The 18,679-nt window shown below is 43.8% G+C and overlaps 1 protein-coding gene across 6 annotated transcripts in view; it reads right to left on the minus strand.

The window, feature by feature from the left end:
• Positions 1-2: 2 nt before the first annotated feature.
• The window catches only part of USP49 (ubiquitin specific peptidase 49), a 29,551-nt gene continuing 10,874 nt past the window's right edge, over positions 3-18,679 (minus strand). For 2 of the 6 annotated variants that reach the window (XM_035346969.1, XM_035346967.1), the window contains exons 3-9: positions 17,373-17,418; positions 16,310-16,454; positions 13,966-15,376; positions 11,975-12,179; positions 10,268-10,376; positions 9,330-9,535; positions 3-8,564 (exon numbers count right to left, since the gene is read on the minus strand). In XM_035346969.1, coding sequence (XP_035202860.1) covers positions 8,374-8,564; positions 9,330-9,535; positions 10,268-10,376; positions 11,975-12,179; positions 13,966-15,348 — 2,094 coding nt within the window. In that variant the 5' untranslated portion in view covers positions 15,349-15,376; positions 16,310-16,454; positions 17,373-17,418 and the 3' untranslated portion in view covers positions 3-8,373. Of the gene's footprint in view, positions 8,565-9,329; positions 9,536-10,267; positions 10,377-11,974; positions 12,180-13,965; positions 15,377-16,309; positions 16,455-17,372; positions 17,419-18,104; positions 18,158-18,679 lie in introns of all 6 variants that reach the window. The other 4 variants (XM_035346970.1, XM_035346968.1, XM_035346971.1 and 1 more) reach the window with 3 other exon arrangements.

Genomic DNA, 18,679 nt, shown 5'->3' on the forward strand with positions numbered 1-18,679 from the left:
AGTGGAATTTCATTTTTTTAATAAGAAACTTCAGCTTACAAAAACAAGGTGTAAAAAGAGTAAAGATTTACAAAAAAATCATAAAAACATGATTTATATTTCACACCCAAAAGACAAAGGAACAAGTCCAGTCCTGGGTTGTAAGCAGGACCCATCAGCTACTTATTCAAAAGGAAAAACAAAACTGTAAAAAGCCCTAGGTAAACTCTAACCACCGGAAGGTTTCGTGGGTAATGTCTGGCTGAGATAAAGCTGGGATGGTTACTGTAAAAGAATTAGGACTCTCTTTTTTGGGGAAAAAAAAAAAAAGCCATTTGGTGTTGCATAGCATTTTAGTTCCATGGCCTGAAACTACAGCTTGCCCTTACCGCCTTGGAGTCCAGCTGGGGGTGGTGAAGCTGTTGAAGGGGCAGCGAAAGCACCCGTGAGGCTGCCGGGGGAGCTGGAGGTGTAATTTCAGCAGACAGGGGACACTGCAGCTCCACAAGATGCCAGGTGTAGAGCAGAATAACTTCCCAGCCCTGAGCGTTACGGCAGCATGACTGCAACATGGCTTCGGGTTCTTTGAACAGTTGTGCACGGGTTTTTAACTGAAGACATTCCTTTGAAGTAGCGCTGCCCCCGCGCTTCGTGGCTGAGAACTGCCCCTGTAACCTGCCTGAAAGATTAATTCCACTACTGACACAGATGTTCTAAAATGCTGCGTTCAAAGCAGGACTTCTTACATCCCGTAAAGAAAAAGTTCTTGTCAAGTACGGATAATCCGAATTCTGCAGGACCAGTTTCTGAGGGATTAATTAGAACATTAGGTCATTTTCTAGTTAATCGGAGTTTTGATTCAGAACGCACTAATCGCCTCCCGAGGCCGGGGTTCAGGCAGGGGGTAGTTCACGCAGCGAAGTACGTAAGGCTGCTGCAGGTGACTTACTTGATGTCTTAAACCTTGACTAAAATAAAAGCTGCTGACCCCGTGATTAGGAGCAGTGCTTCCAGTGTTTGCTCCGAGCTATGAGACAGCTGGACAGAGTGCCAGAAACATTCGGTCATTAATTGGATTCTCGGCACTCGCTGCTGCCTAGGAGTGTCCTTGAAGCCAAGGCAGGCTCATTCATGAGCGCAGCACGGCATACACCGGCTTAAGTCATTAGTGACGTAAGCAGCAGAAACTCAAAGCAGAAACTAAGCCCCCCCAGAAGTCACTGACAAATCAGGAAACCCACCCAAGCTCCAGCTTTGATCCCTCTCCAAGAAAGCAGAGCAGCTTTTTACTTTTGTTTTCACAAGGGGATTTCATCCTGAAAGAAAAACGCTCGTGTTCTGCCCAGCCTTTGCCAACGGCACCCTTCCAGGGATCTTAACTTAGAGCAGGATTAACTTTAAAAAGGCCTGAAGATTAACTTTAATTCTGCCCTTGCTCAAGTCAACAGCGGAGCTCCCGAGGCATTAGTGGAAGCTCCCCAGCAGCATCCCACCCGCGCCTGCCACACCTGAAGGAGCTCAGCACTGCTCTCGGAGAAGCTGCTTTAACCACCCCGAACCCTGCAACCAGGTTGGTTCTATGGAAAAGCAGACTTGTAAAAGAGTTCGTCTGGAAACAAACGTAGCCACTTGTTCCTTTGCTGTAAACTGCTTAGTTAAGCAGATGTCCAGGCTGTGGCTTAGGTTGTGACTGCTTCACCAAAGCCGAAATTAAGCAGGGAAAAACTCAGACCTCTTTTACATGGGCTCTCGGTTCCTGTACTTTGCACGTCTGATAAGGTGAACACTTGATCTTCACGTGGATACGCGTAGCTCATCTCGTAGCAGTAGGAAACAGCCACGAGGGCCGGGCCTAAGTAACTCCATTTAATAAATGAAAGGAGAGCAAAGATGACACGTGCTACAAATCCCGAATCCGAGGTACAGAGTTATGCAGACCCAAGGCTCACTGTGCAAAGCAGGAGGAGCCCCAGGGATGGTTACCCTAACTTCTCACCCACAGCTCCCATACAACGGCGCACCACAAACCTGTGGTGGCACCGCTCACCTGCGGAGCTCTGGCTTGCCCACGTTGTAATACATTCTTTGACCTCGTCTGTCCACAAACGGGGCGTTGATTCAATCAGACGAATCGTTGTGGCAGTGCAGGGTAGCCCCATAGCATGGATGTGGTTGTCTAAGGAAATAAGGCTAGCCTAAGTAACACTTCACGCTGCCCGTGCTGAAGGGGTGCTTGCGCCTCTTCAGCAGGAGGAACATTCAAAAGCCTCACGCTCCCACAAAGAGATGCTCACGTGGACAGTGTCTGTAAAGCAGGAGCAGAATCAGGCCTTTTCTACCCCCGTTTCCACAGAGTTCTAATCGACAAGTCAGGGCCCAGAACTGGAGGTTTAGCACAGGGGAAAACAAAGTGAAATTCACTACCTGCCACCTCTACTGCAAGCATGTTGTCAAGACGAAAAAGTACAAACCACATTGTGTTTGATCACCAACTGTATCACCTCCTTTCTCACATCCAGCTATGGAAGCATTTACGGTGACGTCGTGGGCTTTAAGCAGGTCGCTTCTTTTTAAAAACTTGAGGATTTGGGGTACTGTTCCTTAGGAACTGCAATTTTTAAATGGAAAAGCACCAGTGTGAGATTACTGCTAAAAGAAATTTTTGCCCCCCCCCCGAACTGGGAGCTTGCTGCTAATGAGGCTGCATCTGGATTTTGTTAATGCCTACACCTGCAAAGTATGCAATCGCCTGACGCACAAGCTCTGCATATCAGACGCTTCCTGTCTCTACTGAGCGTAGACCACAGCTCACTGCTGCGGCCAGCTTGGCTTTATCGTTGCTGCCAGTTTCATTCCTCCCGTCTCCTTCCCTCAGCCCAACCTGCACCAAATCAGCAGTACGGCCGTTCAAGAAGAACCCAAGAACCAATCAATAATTAACAGTGGTTAAAGTCAGCCTTGGGCCCACTGGCCCGGTCTTTTTTTTTTTCCTCCTTCCTCCCCCCTTTTGGGGATGCACATTGCAAACAGCGTTTTTAAGACCTAAGAACTCTTTTGAAGGTATTTTGGCCCACCATGCAGCTATCTTTTAAAGAAGTGGAAGCCATTCTCTCTCACACAGAGAAAATAAAATAAGCGCCATGGAAGGAGCAGCCTGAAGGCACACCCCTTAAACGAACTAACACAAACAACCACAAGTTGGTACAGGTAACCGACATACAGAGCTTTTGATCGTTTCATTTGTGCTGTAGATTTTACAAATGTAAAAGCTCGCTAGAACGCTTCACGTTCCCATCCATCCACCTGCAATAAACAGGTATCAATGTTGACCTAACAGGCATTAAAAAACCGACACTTCACTGAGGTTTTCTCTTCCCACGGGCATTAAGTTCTCTGCCTGAGTCCGTCCTATCTGATCTGAAACCAGCTGAAGGGTTTAGACACACAGAGGCAGAATTCGGAGCTGCTGCTTGGATTTTACTACTTGCTCCACTTGTGGAAGGGCCACTTGGCCACCTTCCACAAGCGATATCTTGCATAAGATGCTCACGCAGGCATTACCACGACATGTCTTTGCTCAGGTGTGGAAATGTTTGCTATGCTAATTAGAAATCTGTGCAAACACTGCCATGGCGAGGGGAACTATATTCTTTTTTCTGAAGCAGCCATCAGCATTTGTTACAGAAGGTCTTTTCCAAAGCCACAGCTACTCTGCCAAAAAAAACCCCACCCCACTGGAGCGTGTGTTCCCTGCACCACGTTACCTGATGTGATAGATGTCAACTTACTGACCTGGCTGGAAGGGGCCCAGATGGCATGAGAAAAATCTAAGGAGCCAAATCTAATCTGCCTTTGAACAAGTTGCTCCTTGAATTATTACAGACACAGATTTCAAACACGTAACAGTAAAACGCTAGCTTCTGAGCTTGCTGGTAAACTTTTTCCACTCACGTACGGATATGAAATGTAAAAACGTCAGCGATATTGAGAGTACTTATAAAAAACACACAAATCTGCTGCTTCAGTCAGGAATTCCTGACCGAATTCCCAACGTTTCTGTCCCATGCAAAATGTTATCGGATAACAAGGCACCAATTCTAAGGAATCATACAAAATTAGTTCATAAAATTGTATTGGCAGGTTAAACTAATCTCCCTCTACTTACTGTCTCTTCCTTAAATACTTTCCATTCCACAGTACTGTTGGCTTCCACTGTAGCTTATCCTGGGGTATCGGGCAACAGCCAGAAGGTTCATTAGTCTCTCTCATTGAGGTGCAATTAAACACACTCAGGCCTGGGGACATCACAGCCAACATAAGCGTGTCTAAATTGCCACCAAGACAATATTTCTGCTAGAAGCCTTGCTTTTACAAACCAAAATAACTTCTGATAGTGAGTCCATAGGACACACTTACTGCTTTTACTGCTTCCGATTTTATTCCTACGCTCAAAAAACCGTCTGGAAGTCCTTAAGTACACGGCAGTGGTGCTGCCACCCAGAGAAGTTTGATGTCAAGCATTTAATATGCGTTCTTCCAGTTGCTGCCTCCCATTGACAACTCCAAAGCCAGACTCTAGAATTGCTCTGGTCAGAACTAATGGGGACAAAATTGTCTTTATTTTTTTCCACTGCTTTGCAGAGAAACCATTTTTGTGGTGTGCATAGTTTAACTTGGGCATGCAGGCAGTAAAGGGGTAACAAGCAAATCTGCGCAACTAACTCGCTAGTGGAATGAAGTTAGCTCAAATGAAGTGTTTTCTAATGACTACAGCAGATGTTGTAGCACACCTGGCCATGAATACATTAAGATTCTTCATTCTTGAAAGCATGAAATTAACACCAATTTACTTACAAGTTGAATAGAGTAAGGACACGCTGGGAACTCTTCTGTCCCGAAGGCTGCGTACTCACGAGCCTGACAGTGGCTTCCCTCGCCCTCAGACAACCTGCACGGTGCCACGAACCCAGCACTTGCTCTCAGCATTTCTCGAGGTAACTGGCTCCTTGTTACAGGACTGAACCCCGGTACAGGAATCCCAGTGCCTACAGAAACCAATTCCACTTCCAGCGGGACCACAATAATGGTTCGAATCCTGCAGACACTCAGCTTGCGACTCAAAACTTTGGATGCTGAACTCCACACCTGAGCTAAGTTACATCATTTGCTTAGGTGCTTGCAGAAGTAGAGCCTGCATTTGGAATTCTTCTAACCATGCACCACTGTATGAGCAGGATTTGAAGCCAAACCTTTAAAGGAGGGACAAAGTTTGCATCACAGGCTGCACTTTGTCAGGCATTCACTTAAGTGGGCTTCACTGTAATTGCAAGCTGTTTGTTTGTCTTACTAATGTAAAGAAGTAGCTTCCAATTATTATTTCTGGCAAGCAGGACACTATAAAACAGTGTCCACCATGACGGGGACGTTGGGCTATGCTTATACAAAGATGCCTGCAGTAGACAAATATAAACCAAACAGCATAAAAAATGCTATACGCTATCGCTTCCAAATAAAAGCTAAATATTACAGAAACCTCACAGTGTTGGAAAAAGCAAGTTTACTTTGAAGTATAATTCATTCCTTCCCTATCAGGGCAATCATTTTTCTGACCGCAGTATCTCCACGTCTCAGCACAAGTAGGCTAACGTCACATGGAGAGGCCACTAATGTCAAAAGATGTCAACAGCAAATGCTACAAGATCTGCTTGGGCAATCAGGTGCACCAACGGCTAAAGGTACGCTCCCAGCTCCCCTCTGCAACCCAGCCAATTCGCTGACAACTGCAATTAATTACTACCTGAATTCAAACATTAACGCAAAACACTCAGTCAAAAGATGAGCATTCATAGCCAAGAGTCTCGGCTCACTGCAATAACAACAACCAAGCTTTATAGGAACAGGGCCAGCACGGCTAAGGGATTCAGAACGCGAACACGTCATTTGGTAGTCACGGTAAGCCATGACTGTTCAGCTTTCCCTTCCACCACTGAGATTAAGAAGGCAACGTCAAAACACCTTTTCCTTTAGTTTGCCTTTTGAGGCGTGTCGTCTTCACAAAGCGTGTTTTGCTCTAGAAAAGAATCCATCACGTCTCTGAAAATATCCCGGACCTGAAAGTCGCGAGCACGTGATTTCCGTTCCCTCATGAATGCCAACTTCTACCTGCGCTGAAGCCAAAGCAACTTCCTCCGCATTCAGCAGGGTCACGCTTACTTTTATTCCATCTCAGTCTGGCCTATTGCATTTGCATTAATTTTATTTACTAGTAGCACAAAAAATAATGCTACCTAGAAAATACAAAGATATAGACATTCGTAGGAAATCCTTCCAGGCCACGCTACATTTAGAGAAACAGAAGTTAAAGTTTTCCATTAGTTCCCACAGGACTGTTTCAAACTGACTCGTCTCCAAAGAAATATGAGCATACGAACTCGGAATTATTCTTAATTGGTAAAAATCAGTTTTTGTAGGCTCAGAAAGCCACGTGTTCCTCAGACGTGCAGGAAATGGGAATCTTTCAGGACAGAGGAGACCTAATGCGGCACTGTGCTCTACCAAAAGAGGAGTTTCATCTTTGCTGTGCTCATCTCTGCATGGCCGAAGTGACTAATGTCAGCCGAAGTAAAACGGATCAATTTGCCCACAGGACAGGAAATCAGAAGTTGCAGTAGTGGCAGTGGAAAAAGAGGAATGGTATTTGGGAAATTTTCCTGTTCTCCCCCTCTAACAATAACGTACATTAATTCATGACTGATGGGCATATGATGGCAAGGATAAAAGTTGAAGAGGGAAGAAGAGAGATCTGCTTTCAGAACTTCTCTTCCTGAAAATTAAATCATTTTTTTTTTGAAGAGCCTCATATTTTAGCTGACAGCAACCTATAACCGTTACAAAAAAAAAAAAAAAGCAACCATCAAGATTGAAAGATGTCACGTATCTTCGCAGTTACATATTCAGATTTGTTTAAAATATGAAACGTGAGCAGTCAAACCCCAAACTATAAAAATACCTGAGGTCCAACTGTAGGCTGAGAAGTGACTATAAAAAGTCAACTAGGGCCCTACATTCTAAAATCAAGATGATTACAAGATACAGACGTTACTGTAGCCTTTCAAGCTCAACATGTGATTTGACAGTTAACTACATTCCTTCCCCTTACGCCCCAGCAGGAATAAAGACTTCACAGGTTAAATTCTGCTCATGACATCACGGCATCTGTGCAACCCCACTGCCTTCAGTTATTCTGGACCTTGTGTAACAATCAGAACTCATGAACATTCCCACTGCAGGAGCAGTAACGGAACCTAGCTCTGTCTCCTACTGTCGTGGTATTACCTTCATCCCGTTCCCCTGAGGAAAACAAGCCACACTTGTTAAAAAAAAATAAAAAAGTGCCGGTTTTCCAGTGTAAGTTGCCTCCGTTCTAACTGCTTCTGCTGTCACGGCTGTGCAAGCCAGGGCTTTGAATTCCTTATAACCTGATCAGCACGGTGATGCCAGCAGAAACCTGTAGTATAGGCTTTGTTTTTGCTTCCACTGTAAACAGATATGACTGATCACACACAGGTACATTCATGTCTTATTACAGGGTGTTTTTGTTGCTTTCTTTGTTTGGTTTAAAACAAAACAAAACACGCATTCCTCCAGAGCAGAACTGTTTCAAGAATCACATTCCTAGTGAATTTAGCTGCCTATTCAGTTCAGCCTAGAGAATAAACCATCAAGTGTGCACACAGCCCCCGTAACACTGAAAAAAAGAGCTGTTGACAAAAATAGCCAGCCACTGGTTTGCCCTTATCTGATGGCAAATAAATTAGTATCACAGAAAGAGCTGAGGTCTGGGGAATATTTTCTCTTGTAGAAGAGCGTCAAACATTTCTTCAGCAAGAATGGCTTTTAAGGGCAGCCAACTCCATCTATCCGACAATCATAAAAATAAATACCTGGGTGTGATTCAAACCCTGGAAATCTGAACGATAATTAAAGGGGATGGTATGATACCTGCTCCTTCTAGAGGTTTGTCAGCATTACTAGGTGCTGAAGGTGTTTGTAAGCCAGTTGAATGCTTCTATTTCCTGGTTGTGCTCATCTGTTACATGTTACTCAAATCCATTTCGATATGAGACTAATGATACAAAGCATCAAACTCTCCCTTTTCGTTTTGTGAGCATAATTTAACAATATTCATTAAAAACCAAGATTCTGACTACAATCGTACGCATCAGAATTGCACAGCTTGATACACTTCTCCAGACCCTGGGCAGCAAACGCCACGATCTGATCCCCTTCCCGCAGTGAGCCTTTTTTCCTACAAAGAGGAAAGATGTGAACACCAATGGTTTAAAACAAAACAAAAAACAACTGAGACCGTTGATTGAGTTATAGAACTTCCCATCATGGGAATGTCAGTCTTCTGTCTTTATCACTATTTTTGGACAGCACCTGAGCTTGGAGTTGTTTTTCTGAGATTCTTGCTTTGTCCTGCACTGTTCTTTGAGTGTAAAAGAGAATGTAGGCCTGGGTTTTGCACACCTCCTCCACGCTACATACATTCAGTTTGGAGTCATTGCAGTGGACCCAAAAACCTAGGAATCAAAGCGAGAAAGAGGACATTAGTAGGGGGGGCATCATTTCTTCTGATTGCATTTTGGAACTGTTCACGGGAGACATCCACAGAGAAACAGGGTCACGTAGGACAAAAGGCATCTCTACCTTTTCCCCTACAGATACTTTAGGAAGGACTTTCTAAAATGGGAAACATTTTTACCATTTCTGTGCTGTTAACACAGTTTAGAAATATTGAATCATAATTTAACCAATTGCATATTATAGCCCAAAAACTCAGTTCGGAAAATAAGAATTCCCCGGAGACAGACAATTTGTACCTCTTTCTGCATCAGTTAAGAGGCAGAATCAATGCTGATTCAGCTGCAGAAAGACTGCTGGAAATTCACAAAAACCCTGCGGATGTTATTCATGAATAGTCCCTGTCCAGTTTCAAAACACTTTCTGTTTATCTCACCATCCCAAGGATACCGAGAAAAGACACCCAGCTGGAGCAGCTCCAGAGAGTTACATCCCGTGAGAAAATGAAGCATTCATGCTGTTAACAGTGAGCAATAAAAGGCATCCCGAAGTGCCACAAAGCAAAGAGCAGCAATCTGTGGTCTTTACACAAAAAAAAAAGAAAACATGCTACTAGCAATCCATTCTGGGAAACAAACTACTGAACGGCAGGAAACTTGATTCCAAACAACCTTGATCATGAAGCTTTACTATGCACTACGTCTACGGAATAATAAAAAAAAGAGATTCTTGAATTCGTTTCCCCCAAAATAAGGCACACGCACCTCCCTCCGTGTTGTAGCAATATGCTGTGTAGTGTCCTGAGCCAAACCCTTTACCATGATGCATCACCACAGCGGAGAGGTCATAGACAAAGGTCTCTTTGTCAAGAGAGGAGAGAGAGTCCCTGCAGCAGTAAGGTTCCATGTTTAGTACCTGGTCAAAGAGGACATGGACCCCAATCTTCTCACGGTGATTGCGTTCAGACCACCTGCAAACACAAGGGCACAATCAAAGGCTCAGGACCTTTCTGGGCAGCAGCAGAGGGGCTGTAGGAATGGAAGATGTACTCAATGATAGCCACTGCTGAACAGCTTAAAGAACAGCTTTCCTTCAGTTGGGCATCATGATTTTTTTTCTTCTTCTGTTTTCACTTTAACATCTACTGCAGTCATCTTTTGCATAAAACTGACTCGGTCCCTGATGCCCACTGGCTGTAGTTACAGCATTGCTGAGGTTTGTAACAGCCAAGCAAAGAAAACAGAACATCTACTGTGACAACCAAATGCCATTTAAAATGCTCAGTTATAGACATATAAAAACGTTGCTTCTCGTAATTGCCTACGCTAAGCATTTTAGGAAGTTTGTATTTTGAACTTTGCCTGCTACGTTTTATTTAACGTAATATTTAACTATCACAAAGGATCCAGCCTCAGCACATCTTTCACTCAACAGATGATCCCATCCATCTCACAGTCACTGCTTCAAGTTGTCTCCAAGATCAGACAAATACCGTTGAGTACAATTCACAACACATTACCTTGCATGTAACAGAAAACACACTACAAACAGCCTTTTTTTTTTTTTTTACAGGTTTTAAAGCGAGTAGCAAGCATTCCACATCTGCTCTGGGTAAAACAATTAGACATGCATTTCCAAGAAAGTGAGAGAACTTCCTACTTCCCTCCCAAAAGGACACCGCCATGCAGCATGCCCCACTCACCTGAATCGTTTAAGGTGCAGCCGGAGGACCTGAGGTAGCCTGTAGATCATTAACTGCTTTTTAGCTTCACTCAGAACAAGAGGTTTAGGAGAAGACTTTCGCCGTTTGCCTATGAAAAAAAAATCAAGGAAAGACGTAATTATACTGAGAAGGAAAGAGAGCCCATTATGAACTTTTTCTTCCTTTTTTCTAGTCCATCTCACATGCCCTCATAGGATGGAAACACGAGTAAACGTTTCTTATGTATTCTTTCACCGACAAGCAACTTTCTAGTATCAAAAACCATGCTTAAAACCAAAGTATTTGTAGACATCTAGGGTTGCAGCAGTTTCAGCAGGTGAGCTACCAGCATACAAATAGCACTACTTGACACTGTGTTGTGTTAAAACACTGATCCATTTGTTAGACCACTACAACAAAGCTTACGCTAGCAAACTTAGCTCCAGGATATTAATACAAGTCAGAGGAAAATGCTTCCAGCAAGGTTCCACCTCCAGGAGTTCTGCCCGCTCACAAAGCAAAAGGAACTGCTGAACAGAAACTGAAGAAAAGGGGGAAAAAAAAACGTTCCTCTTCCCAGTGATTACTCTTTCCAGGACACTGAACCATACCAGGAAGACAGGTGGCTTTCAGAGCTTCCAATAAGAAAGGTACCTGTTAATTAGATTTCTGCACCTCGCTGCACCAGCTCAGAACAGATGGGTTGCTCCTCTTCTATCGCATCTGACAAGCAGTGCCCCCAATAGTTGTTGGCACCTAGATGCAGGCTATTTATTTGCCTTTCCCTGAATTTTTTCAGCTGGTTCACATTTCTTTAGCTGTTTAACTCTTAAACTGTTAAAATTTGGGCTTCCATCAAAAATCACAGAAGACTGAGTTAAGCTAAAAGCAGTGCTCGTCCACACTGACGCTTTGCGAACACTATTTGTGAATCAGAATCTGTCCAAATTATATTTGGCTTTATTTCAAGGACATCTAAGTCAACGGTTATTTCCTAACATGTTGGGAAGATGTTTGGTAACTGATTCACAAGCCGACAGCGCAGAGATCTCTACAAATACTTGCTATTTCAGCTGCCTAGTTGCAATGCAAGTCAAATTATTGCCATTTTCCTCCCAAGGGAATAAACATTTGCCATAAATACCTGCATGAAAAAAAATTCAAGCACAGCTTATGAGAGTAGCTGAGCTGCATGATTATACACGAGGCTAAAATTATATTCAGAAATATAATGACCTTCCATTTAGACCTGCTACAGAAGTCATCTTCTAGCTGAGCACAGCGAAATCCATGCATTCACATAACTGGTAATATAGTAACCTGAGACTCACAGAATAATGTCACTTCACTGCATTTTGACAAAACGCCTACAAAGAGACAAACTCTAACCTGGTGGCAGACCACGAGAACTCTGCAGCTGTGATTTCTCATTAAAGAATTCAACCAAGAACGGACAGCAGATAGACCACCTGTTATAAAAGCCTGCCTGCCATGCAGCGGGTAAGGACTATTACCCCTTATGGTTTTATCCTCTTGTCTCCAAATCCAATCCCCCCCCCAAACTCTAAGTTTCCTTCTCTTTCCCCTCCAATGCAAGGGAGGGGTATGTATCGGTCACAACAGGTTTTCAGGCACGAAACATACATCAGGAACCTCTCAGGAAAAAACCACAGGGCTTCTACTCATCAGAGACAGCAGCAGACTTACTGTTGCATTGGTCGCATGCATATATCCTCCCTTCTAGAGCTTCAGTCTCTGTGAACTTGGCCAACATTTCTGTCAGCATGCACTCCGTCTGGTTAACGGGGACGATCCCTTTCTCAATGGAGTGATAGCGCTCGGGAAATTCCAGGGAAAGATCCCAAAAGGGCTCAACAGTGTTGGATTTGTAGTTGCACGTTATGCAGGTGACCTGGGAACGAAATGTGGATACACAAACGAAGTTACGTACACCGGCAGACAGGCGTCTACATTCACATCTAAATGGCAAGTTCATGCCCAAGAAGCAGCACAGCCTCAGACATAAAAGTGGTCAGCTGGTCAAGAAAAACCCTCGTAGATTTAGTTTTCAGAGTAGAAACGTCTTGAGCAAATAATTCAGACTGCTTTCCCAGTTCTCCAGAAACAGAGGCAGCATTCACCTTTATGGGATTCACTTCCTCAGAAGATACTACAGGTGTAATACTACTTCACGCCTGGGTAATAAGCGCTGTTTTCTACTACAAGCAGCGTGTGTTAGCAATTATCACACAATCTTCCTTCCCTAGTTTCTCTGTTTTCCTTGCATATTATTCCTCCACTGTTTCATCTGCTAACTATATAAGAATTATTCATGAATGGAGCATGAAAGGACAAATTTGAAATGCACTTCTCCTGTCTTTCTGGAGTATTATAAATACGAACGGCAGAAAAGTTTTCAATTAATCTCAGAGGCAGCAAGGGAGCAGATGAAGAGGTAACAAAAGCAGAAACAGATCCAGACTTTGCACTCTTGTGAAAACCCTCCAGCAGAAAACCAGCTTCCAGCTTTGCTCTGGCTTTCCAGCCATCCACCTCCACCCTCTGAGGGCACCAGTAGCTTCACGAGGTACTACGTGTAGTTAGTGGATAGGGAAGGAGGTCCTCTGTGCTCGGAGAGGTTTAAAATTCAACAGTCTCTGTACACAAGGTATACAGGGAGAATAAATAGCTTGACAAGTTATTTATATCGTAACAACAGGTAACTTACACTGGCTTGTGAACGTCTTCATGCTGGTAACAGGCCTACCTAGCACACTGACCTTAGCCACAACACACCACCTTCCAGCGCCAAGAGACAACTGAACAAAAAGCATTTAGGTAAGCAGCACACAAGAAATTCATACAATGCAGAGGCAATTCAAACGAACCAGGACTTCAAGCATTCCTTCCCTGGAAGGCTAAAGCTTTAGCTCAAAAAATACACCTTTTAGTATTTAATGCACATGGAGGTTCTTAGGAGTGGTAGGCACAGTAAGGCTGGCACTGAGACAGACCACGTAGAGACGAGTGGGGACGCACACACATCGTACGCCTCGGGGGCTGATCGTGGAAGCCCTGAAGTGTCAAGTTATGTACGCATTCATTTCTCCTGGACAGCAAAGGCAGTCGAGGACTTTCAAACACGCTGCGCTTTCAGGGTCAGCCTTGTGGGGAGTAATGCGTTTCAGACAAGGGAACAGCACAGGAATAAAAGACCAAGCACCGTGACAGGGCAGGCACGTTCAGCTCCTACAGAAACATATGTTAAGCATGCTCAGCATCTCAAGATGACTTTCAAAGGCCTGCAAATAAGAAGTGTCACAGACAGCTTATTCTTTATAGCACAGGCTGACTGCCCTCTCTGTCCTTCATCGTATTCTTTCTAGTCACAGAAATAAAACCATAAAGGGACAAGAACTACAAAGACGCTTTAAAAACACAATAAAAACTTAAAACTAGGGGCTCAGAACTGCTGTGCTGGTGCAGATGTCATTCTCAAGTGGCAAACGTCCACTAAATTTACAATAGACATGAAAAGCAGTGAAAACACTGACAACCTGAGCAGCGATCAGTTTTCATTCTCAGGAGGCACTCCTGAGCAATTCCTCCTAAGCAGCTGGTGGTTCCTCAAGAAACAAAGCCTTTGCTTCTTGCTGCTAACAGCTCCCACCGATTTCTGTGCAAAACCAGGTGCATACCTGACTGAGCAACTGCCCGTGAAAAATGGTGTTCACCACCTTCAGGACCTGCTTGGTGAGCTTCCTCTGAGAGAAAGGGATGAGGATCCTGCGCTTCGTGCCTTCCGACTCCAGCTCCTGCTGTACTTTGTCCAACAACTCGCATAGAAATTCCTGAGCGTCCTGCTGATCGTAGCCCCGAAACGCTGGGATCAGGCTCCACACAGAGTGCAGCATGGCAAACGGGGACACGAGCGCCCACTTGCCAGACCACATCACTCTGAAGAGGGTGTGCAATTCGTGACAGAGGGAGATGTGCTTTGAACTTGGTTCCTTGGGTTGTATCAGTTCTAAACTCCTGCTTATCGAGGAGCCACCATTTAAGCCAGCTGGCAAGCTCTGCGTGCCATACGATCCCACTTTGTCAGTCTTCCCTGACTCGTTAGCAGCGGATCCATTTGCCAATTTGCCAGGCATCCTAGACTTCCCATTCACAGTTTTGGCTAAGAGTTCTTCTGTTTCACAGAGATCAAGCGTCAAAAAACATTCTCGAAATTTCTGGAGGTGACTTAGCACTTGCAGAATAGAATTCATGTAACATGTGTTGCCCAGGTTCCTTAGACCCGTGACCCCGGGAGTCATCAGAGGCTTACGCCGGATGGAATAAAACTGATTGAACCTGCTGCTCTGCATCTGCCTTGAGGTAGGGGAAGCGGTCGCCACCTCCCTGAATTTCCTTGGAATCAAGTTCTCTCTGTGCACATGGGACAACAGCCTCGCGCTCTTCCTTGGAGGAGTGTTTGCCAGCTCCTCCAGAAGCTGTCTCTTCATCTCCTGCCGCCGCTGCCTCGCTGCCTCCTTCTTCCTCTCCAACTCCTCCATTTGTTTCTTCTGTTGTAATTTCAGCTGGCCTCTGGAGCTCTTATCAAACCAAGTCCGCAGCGCCTTTGTAAGCAAGGATTGGCGCCTGTGCCAGAGAGCTGTAAGCATCTGAGACTGTCCCTGAAGGGTCCTTTGATGGTTGCACATGTCCTCTCCCAAAGCCATGGATCGCAAAGTCCTGCCACTTCTTGTCGACGGATCATGTTTTTGACTTTTAATCGCTGACAGAGAACTTCTTAGCAGTTTCAAATCACCCTCGGGGTTATCATTCAAGACATAATCTTCACAAAGGTAACAAAATACATACAGATCGTTAACTTCCATTGCCAACGGATGTCTGGTTTCTTCAAAGTGTTTAAGTGCATGCTCCTCGATGTACCTCCCACAGGCTACATGGGAGCACTTCAGACAAGCCCAGATAGATTCGGTTGTCTGGCAGTCCATGCAGTGCCACTTCTGCGGGTTCAGGATAGAATGGTCCTGGGCGAGTCGTAGCCGCCCAACATGTTTGCATCTATCCATCTCTTACAGAAGTCTTCGCTGCTTTGACCTTGGAAGGCAAAAAGAAAAAAAAATAAATCTTAGACCCACTTACATTTTTTAAGTGATCTCTTTTTGTACCAGACGTAAAGACCTGTAAGAATACAGATGTTGTGTCACATCGACTCCAATTGCAGTTTTCCTTCGGCCGACTGCATTATTTCTGCGCACGATATTTTTAAAAGCAGGTTTTAGTACCAGCAGAAGAGATTGGATTGACAAGCTCTGCAGAACAAAACTGTCTATCCGTCTACTACGGATGGCCCAGACATCTGCCAGCGTGCCCTACCCAACCCAAATGGCTCGCTTCCAGAGAGAAGAACATTAATTCAGTCCACACGTTTGATCTTTAGCTGCCCTCTTGAAATTGATACATACAAAATGAATTTGGAATTGGAATGCATGTCATCAGGAACTAGACTGAGGTTAGCAACTTTTCACAGAAGCCACAGAAATATCAGATAATCAATCGTCATAACCAGAACTGCTCTATATGTGATCTCAGGTCTGCAGGCTTTATGTTTTACCCTCAAATTCTCGGGTTTCCCTCACCCTCCCAAACATTTTAATATTTAAAAACCAGCAGGGGAAAAAAATGAAGTGTGTAACACCTTGTTAGAGTAAACCGAATGGACCGTCTGCATGCGTACTTGTTTGCATGAATGCACGTGAACAGAAAAAGTTGATTTACCAAATCACCACATTGTAACTGCAGAGAAATCAAAGCGAGATACTACAAACATGGTTGGAGTGAAAAAAAACCCTTTCACTCCATGTCCTACATCCATGTGTTTTATAAAAAATATTCAGTTGTACAAGGAGAACAACTAAAGCACCACTCCTCGTGCCAGCAGCGGTGTCTTTTGTGCAGGCCGGATACAAGTGAGAGCGATCAGGGCACCAAAACAGCACCCAGACCCACCCACACGCACCCATTACTCACTGAGTCATGTCTAAACATTCTTTCCTTCACGACACAACTTCCAGAGCTTGGAACATCCTCATTTCATCCAAAGGAGCCTTGGTGGTTCTTTGAGAATTTAATTACTACTTAAGTCTTCATTGTAAGGCAGCACAGCTTCAAAACCCTGGAGAGAAAACATTCTTGTGATGCACATAAACTAAGAAAGCAAACAAGGTTGCTTTTGAACACAATTAGTCCCCTCAGTGCAAGAGCTGCTAAGGAAAACACATTTATTCTAGGGAACAGAATTACCTCAAAGTCAAGGCACGAATGCACTTAGGAACCCAAATACTTAGACGTTAAAAAAAAAAATCACAGGGAAGATGCACTTGGAATTTCATTTTTCTGCTTTCCTTTCTGATAACCTGTAAATCTGCTGATCACATGTAGCCTCTTCATCGTAAGTCTTTTGTAGTGGATGACCCAACATATGGCAGGGAAAAAATCCGAGCAAAGAAACTGAGTAAAAACGTGCACCTCCTGTGATCACTGCAATTTTGGCTGCTTCGGTAACTTGGTGAAAGAAGGGGGGAGGAGATGAAAAAAAATCTGTCCTGAGTTAAATTTTATTTCTAGATGATTTTTCAAACAACAGAAATGAAGAAAATAATAGTTGTCAGGAGTAAAATGCAATTAATAAGAACTATAGAAGCAAGAAAAATAGGAAAAACCTGCATTTTGCCAAAGGTAAAAAGACTGTAAAAAATGTATCTGTTATAACCACCCACGAATGAATAAATTAATTTGCTTACATAGCTCTGGCTACGCTACTTCAATGCAATACAAAGTGATACAGGGGACAGCAGTGATATGCACAAAGTGGCTACAGATGTCACAGACAGTGTCAGGTCAGGCATTTAAAATAATTCGTTAAAAAAAACACTTCACAAGGGACAGAGCTTAGCGTAACAAAGGCGGCAGCACACCTCCCGAAAGCTTCGGGATAGGTATTGAACGGCTGCCTCTGAATGGCATACAGAAAACCTTTCTGACCAGGCTAAGGGAACTTATTCTTCATGGTCCTAAAATGATGCAAATTTACCTCAATTGCTAACTCTTCGCACTGATATCGCTGCTAAAGATGAAATCTGTTAAAGAATATATATATATATATATATATATATATATAATTATATATATAATCAAAGCTTTTCTGTTCTTTAACTCTCCTCGCCTTCAGATTAAAGCTCAAGTGGCCACTTCAGAATTAATCTTAATACGGTGATTCTTCAGTGTCTAAATAACCATTTCAGTTGTTTATTTGCAATAGTTAACAATTGCTACACCTCTCACTTGGACGGTGTTCATTCACTCAGAAATCCCAGGACCTGGAAAGACTTTTGGAAATGCTACAGTAAACAAAGGATGGGGTCGGTCTCCTCCTTCCGAGTTGGAAGCGTTCCTTCTCACCTTTCTCTCACCTTCCTCCCAGACCTCTTTTCCCCCTTCTTCTTCATTTTCCTGCTCAAGTCTTGATAGAAAAATTGTGGAATAATCGTGTCTAGCCTTGGTGAGACCAAGTGGCAGAGATTCCAGCTTGAAAGAGTATAGACACTATGGTAACATTGACAGCCTTCATTTACATAAAAGAATACTAATTATGTTGTATCATCAACATCTGTGATTCTGCTCACTGCCATATGCGACAGTGTTGGGAATTTAACCCTTGAGTCTCACAGGCATATCCGATATTTGTTCCACCAAACAAAAACCGGGCCTTCTGAATATTATTTCCTAGAGATGGATTAAACAGCTGCCCAGCGCAGTCACTCACCAGCTCCGCGAGGTCTCGGGACACAATGTTTTCCAAAGAGCACTGAATTTATCCTCAATTTCCAAGAAAACAAAGAAATAATGCTGATATGTTGCTGGTTTCAGCTGGGTAACAGGCTACAAGGAAATCAATCACACACCAGATACAGCGCATTAAAGAATCATGTTTAACAATGAACTAGGCTGTCAGGATATAAATTACAAGCCTTTTGTCAACTGCTTTTGCTTTTCCTGTGTGGGCCAGCAAGATTTCCTGTTAAAAAAGGATAGATATTTGAACAACTTTGGTGGGGTAACGAGGCAGCTTTGTTGCACCTTAGCTTAGTTATCCCCAGGACAAAAGCATCTTTGGTACCGCCTGTGATGTTCCCCACCTGTTTCTCTTTAGGTATCTACGAACGCTTCCCTCGCAAAGCTAAGCCCTATTAAAAAATCCCCCCCACACTGGGCTGCTCTGCAAGTCAGACATAAACAGTGCTCGTTTAACCCAACTGACTTAAGTTGTACATCTTTTCCGCTTCCCCTCCCAAGGCTGTAGTCAGATGAGATCCTTTACTTTTCCTTGGTGTGGTTTTA

The sequence above is a fragment of the Oxyura jamaicensis genome, chromosome 26 (genome assembly GCF_011077185.1).
Source record: "Oxyura jamaicensis isolate SHBP4307 breed ruddy duck chromosome 26, BPBGC_Ojam_1.0, whole genome shotgun sequence".
NCBI lineage: Eukaryota > Metazoa > Chordata > Aves > Anseriformes > Anatidae > Oxyura > Oxyura jamaicensis.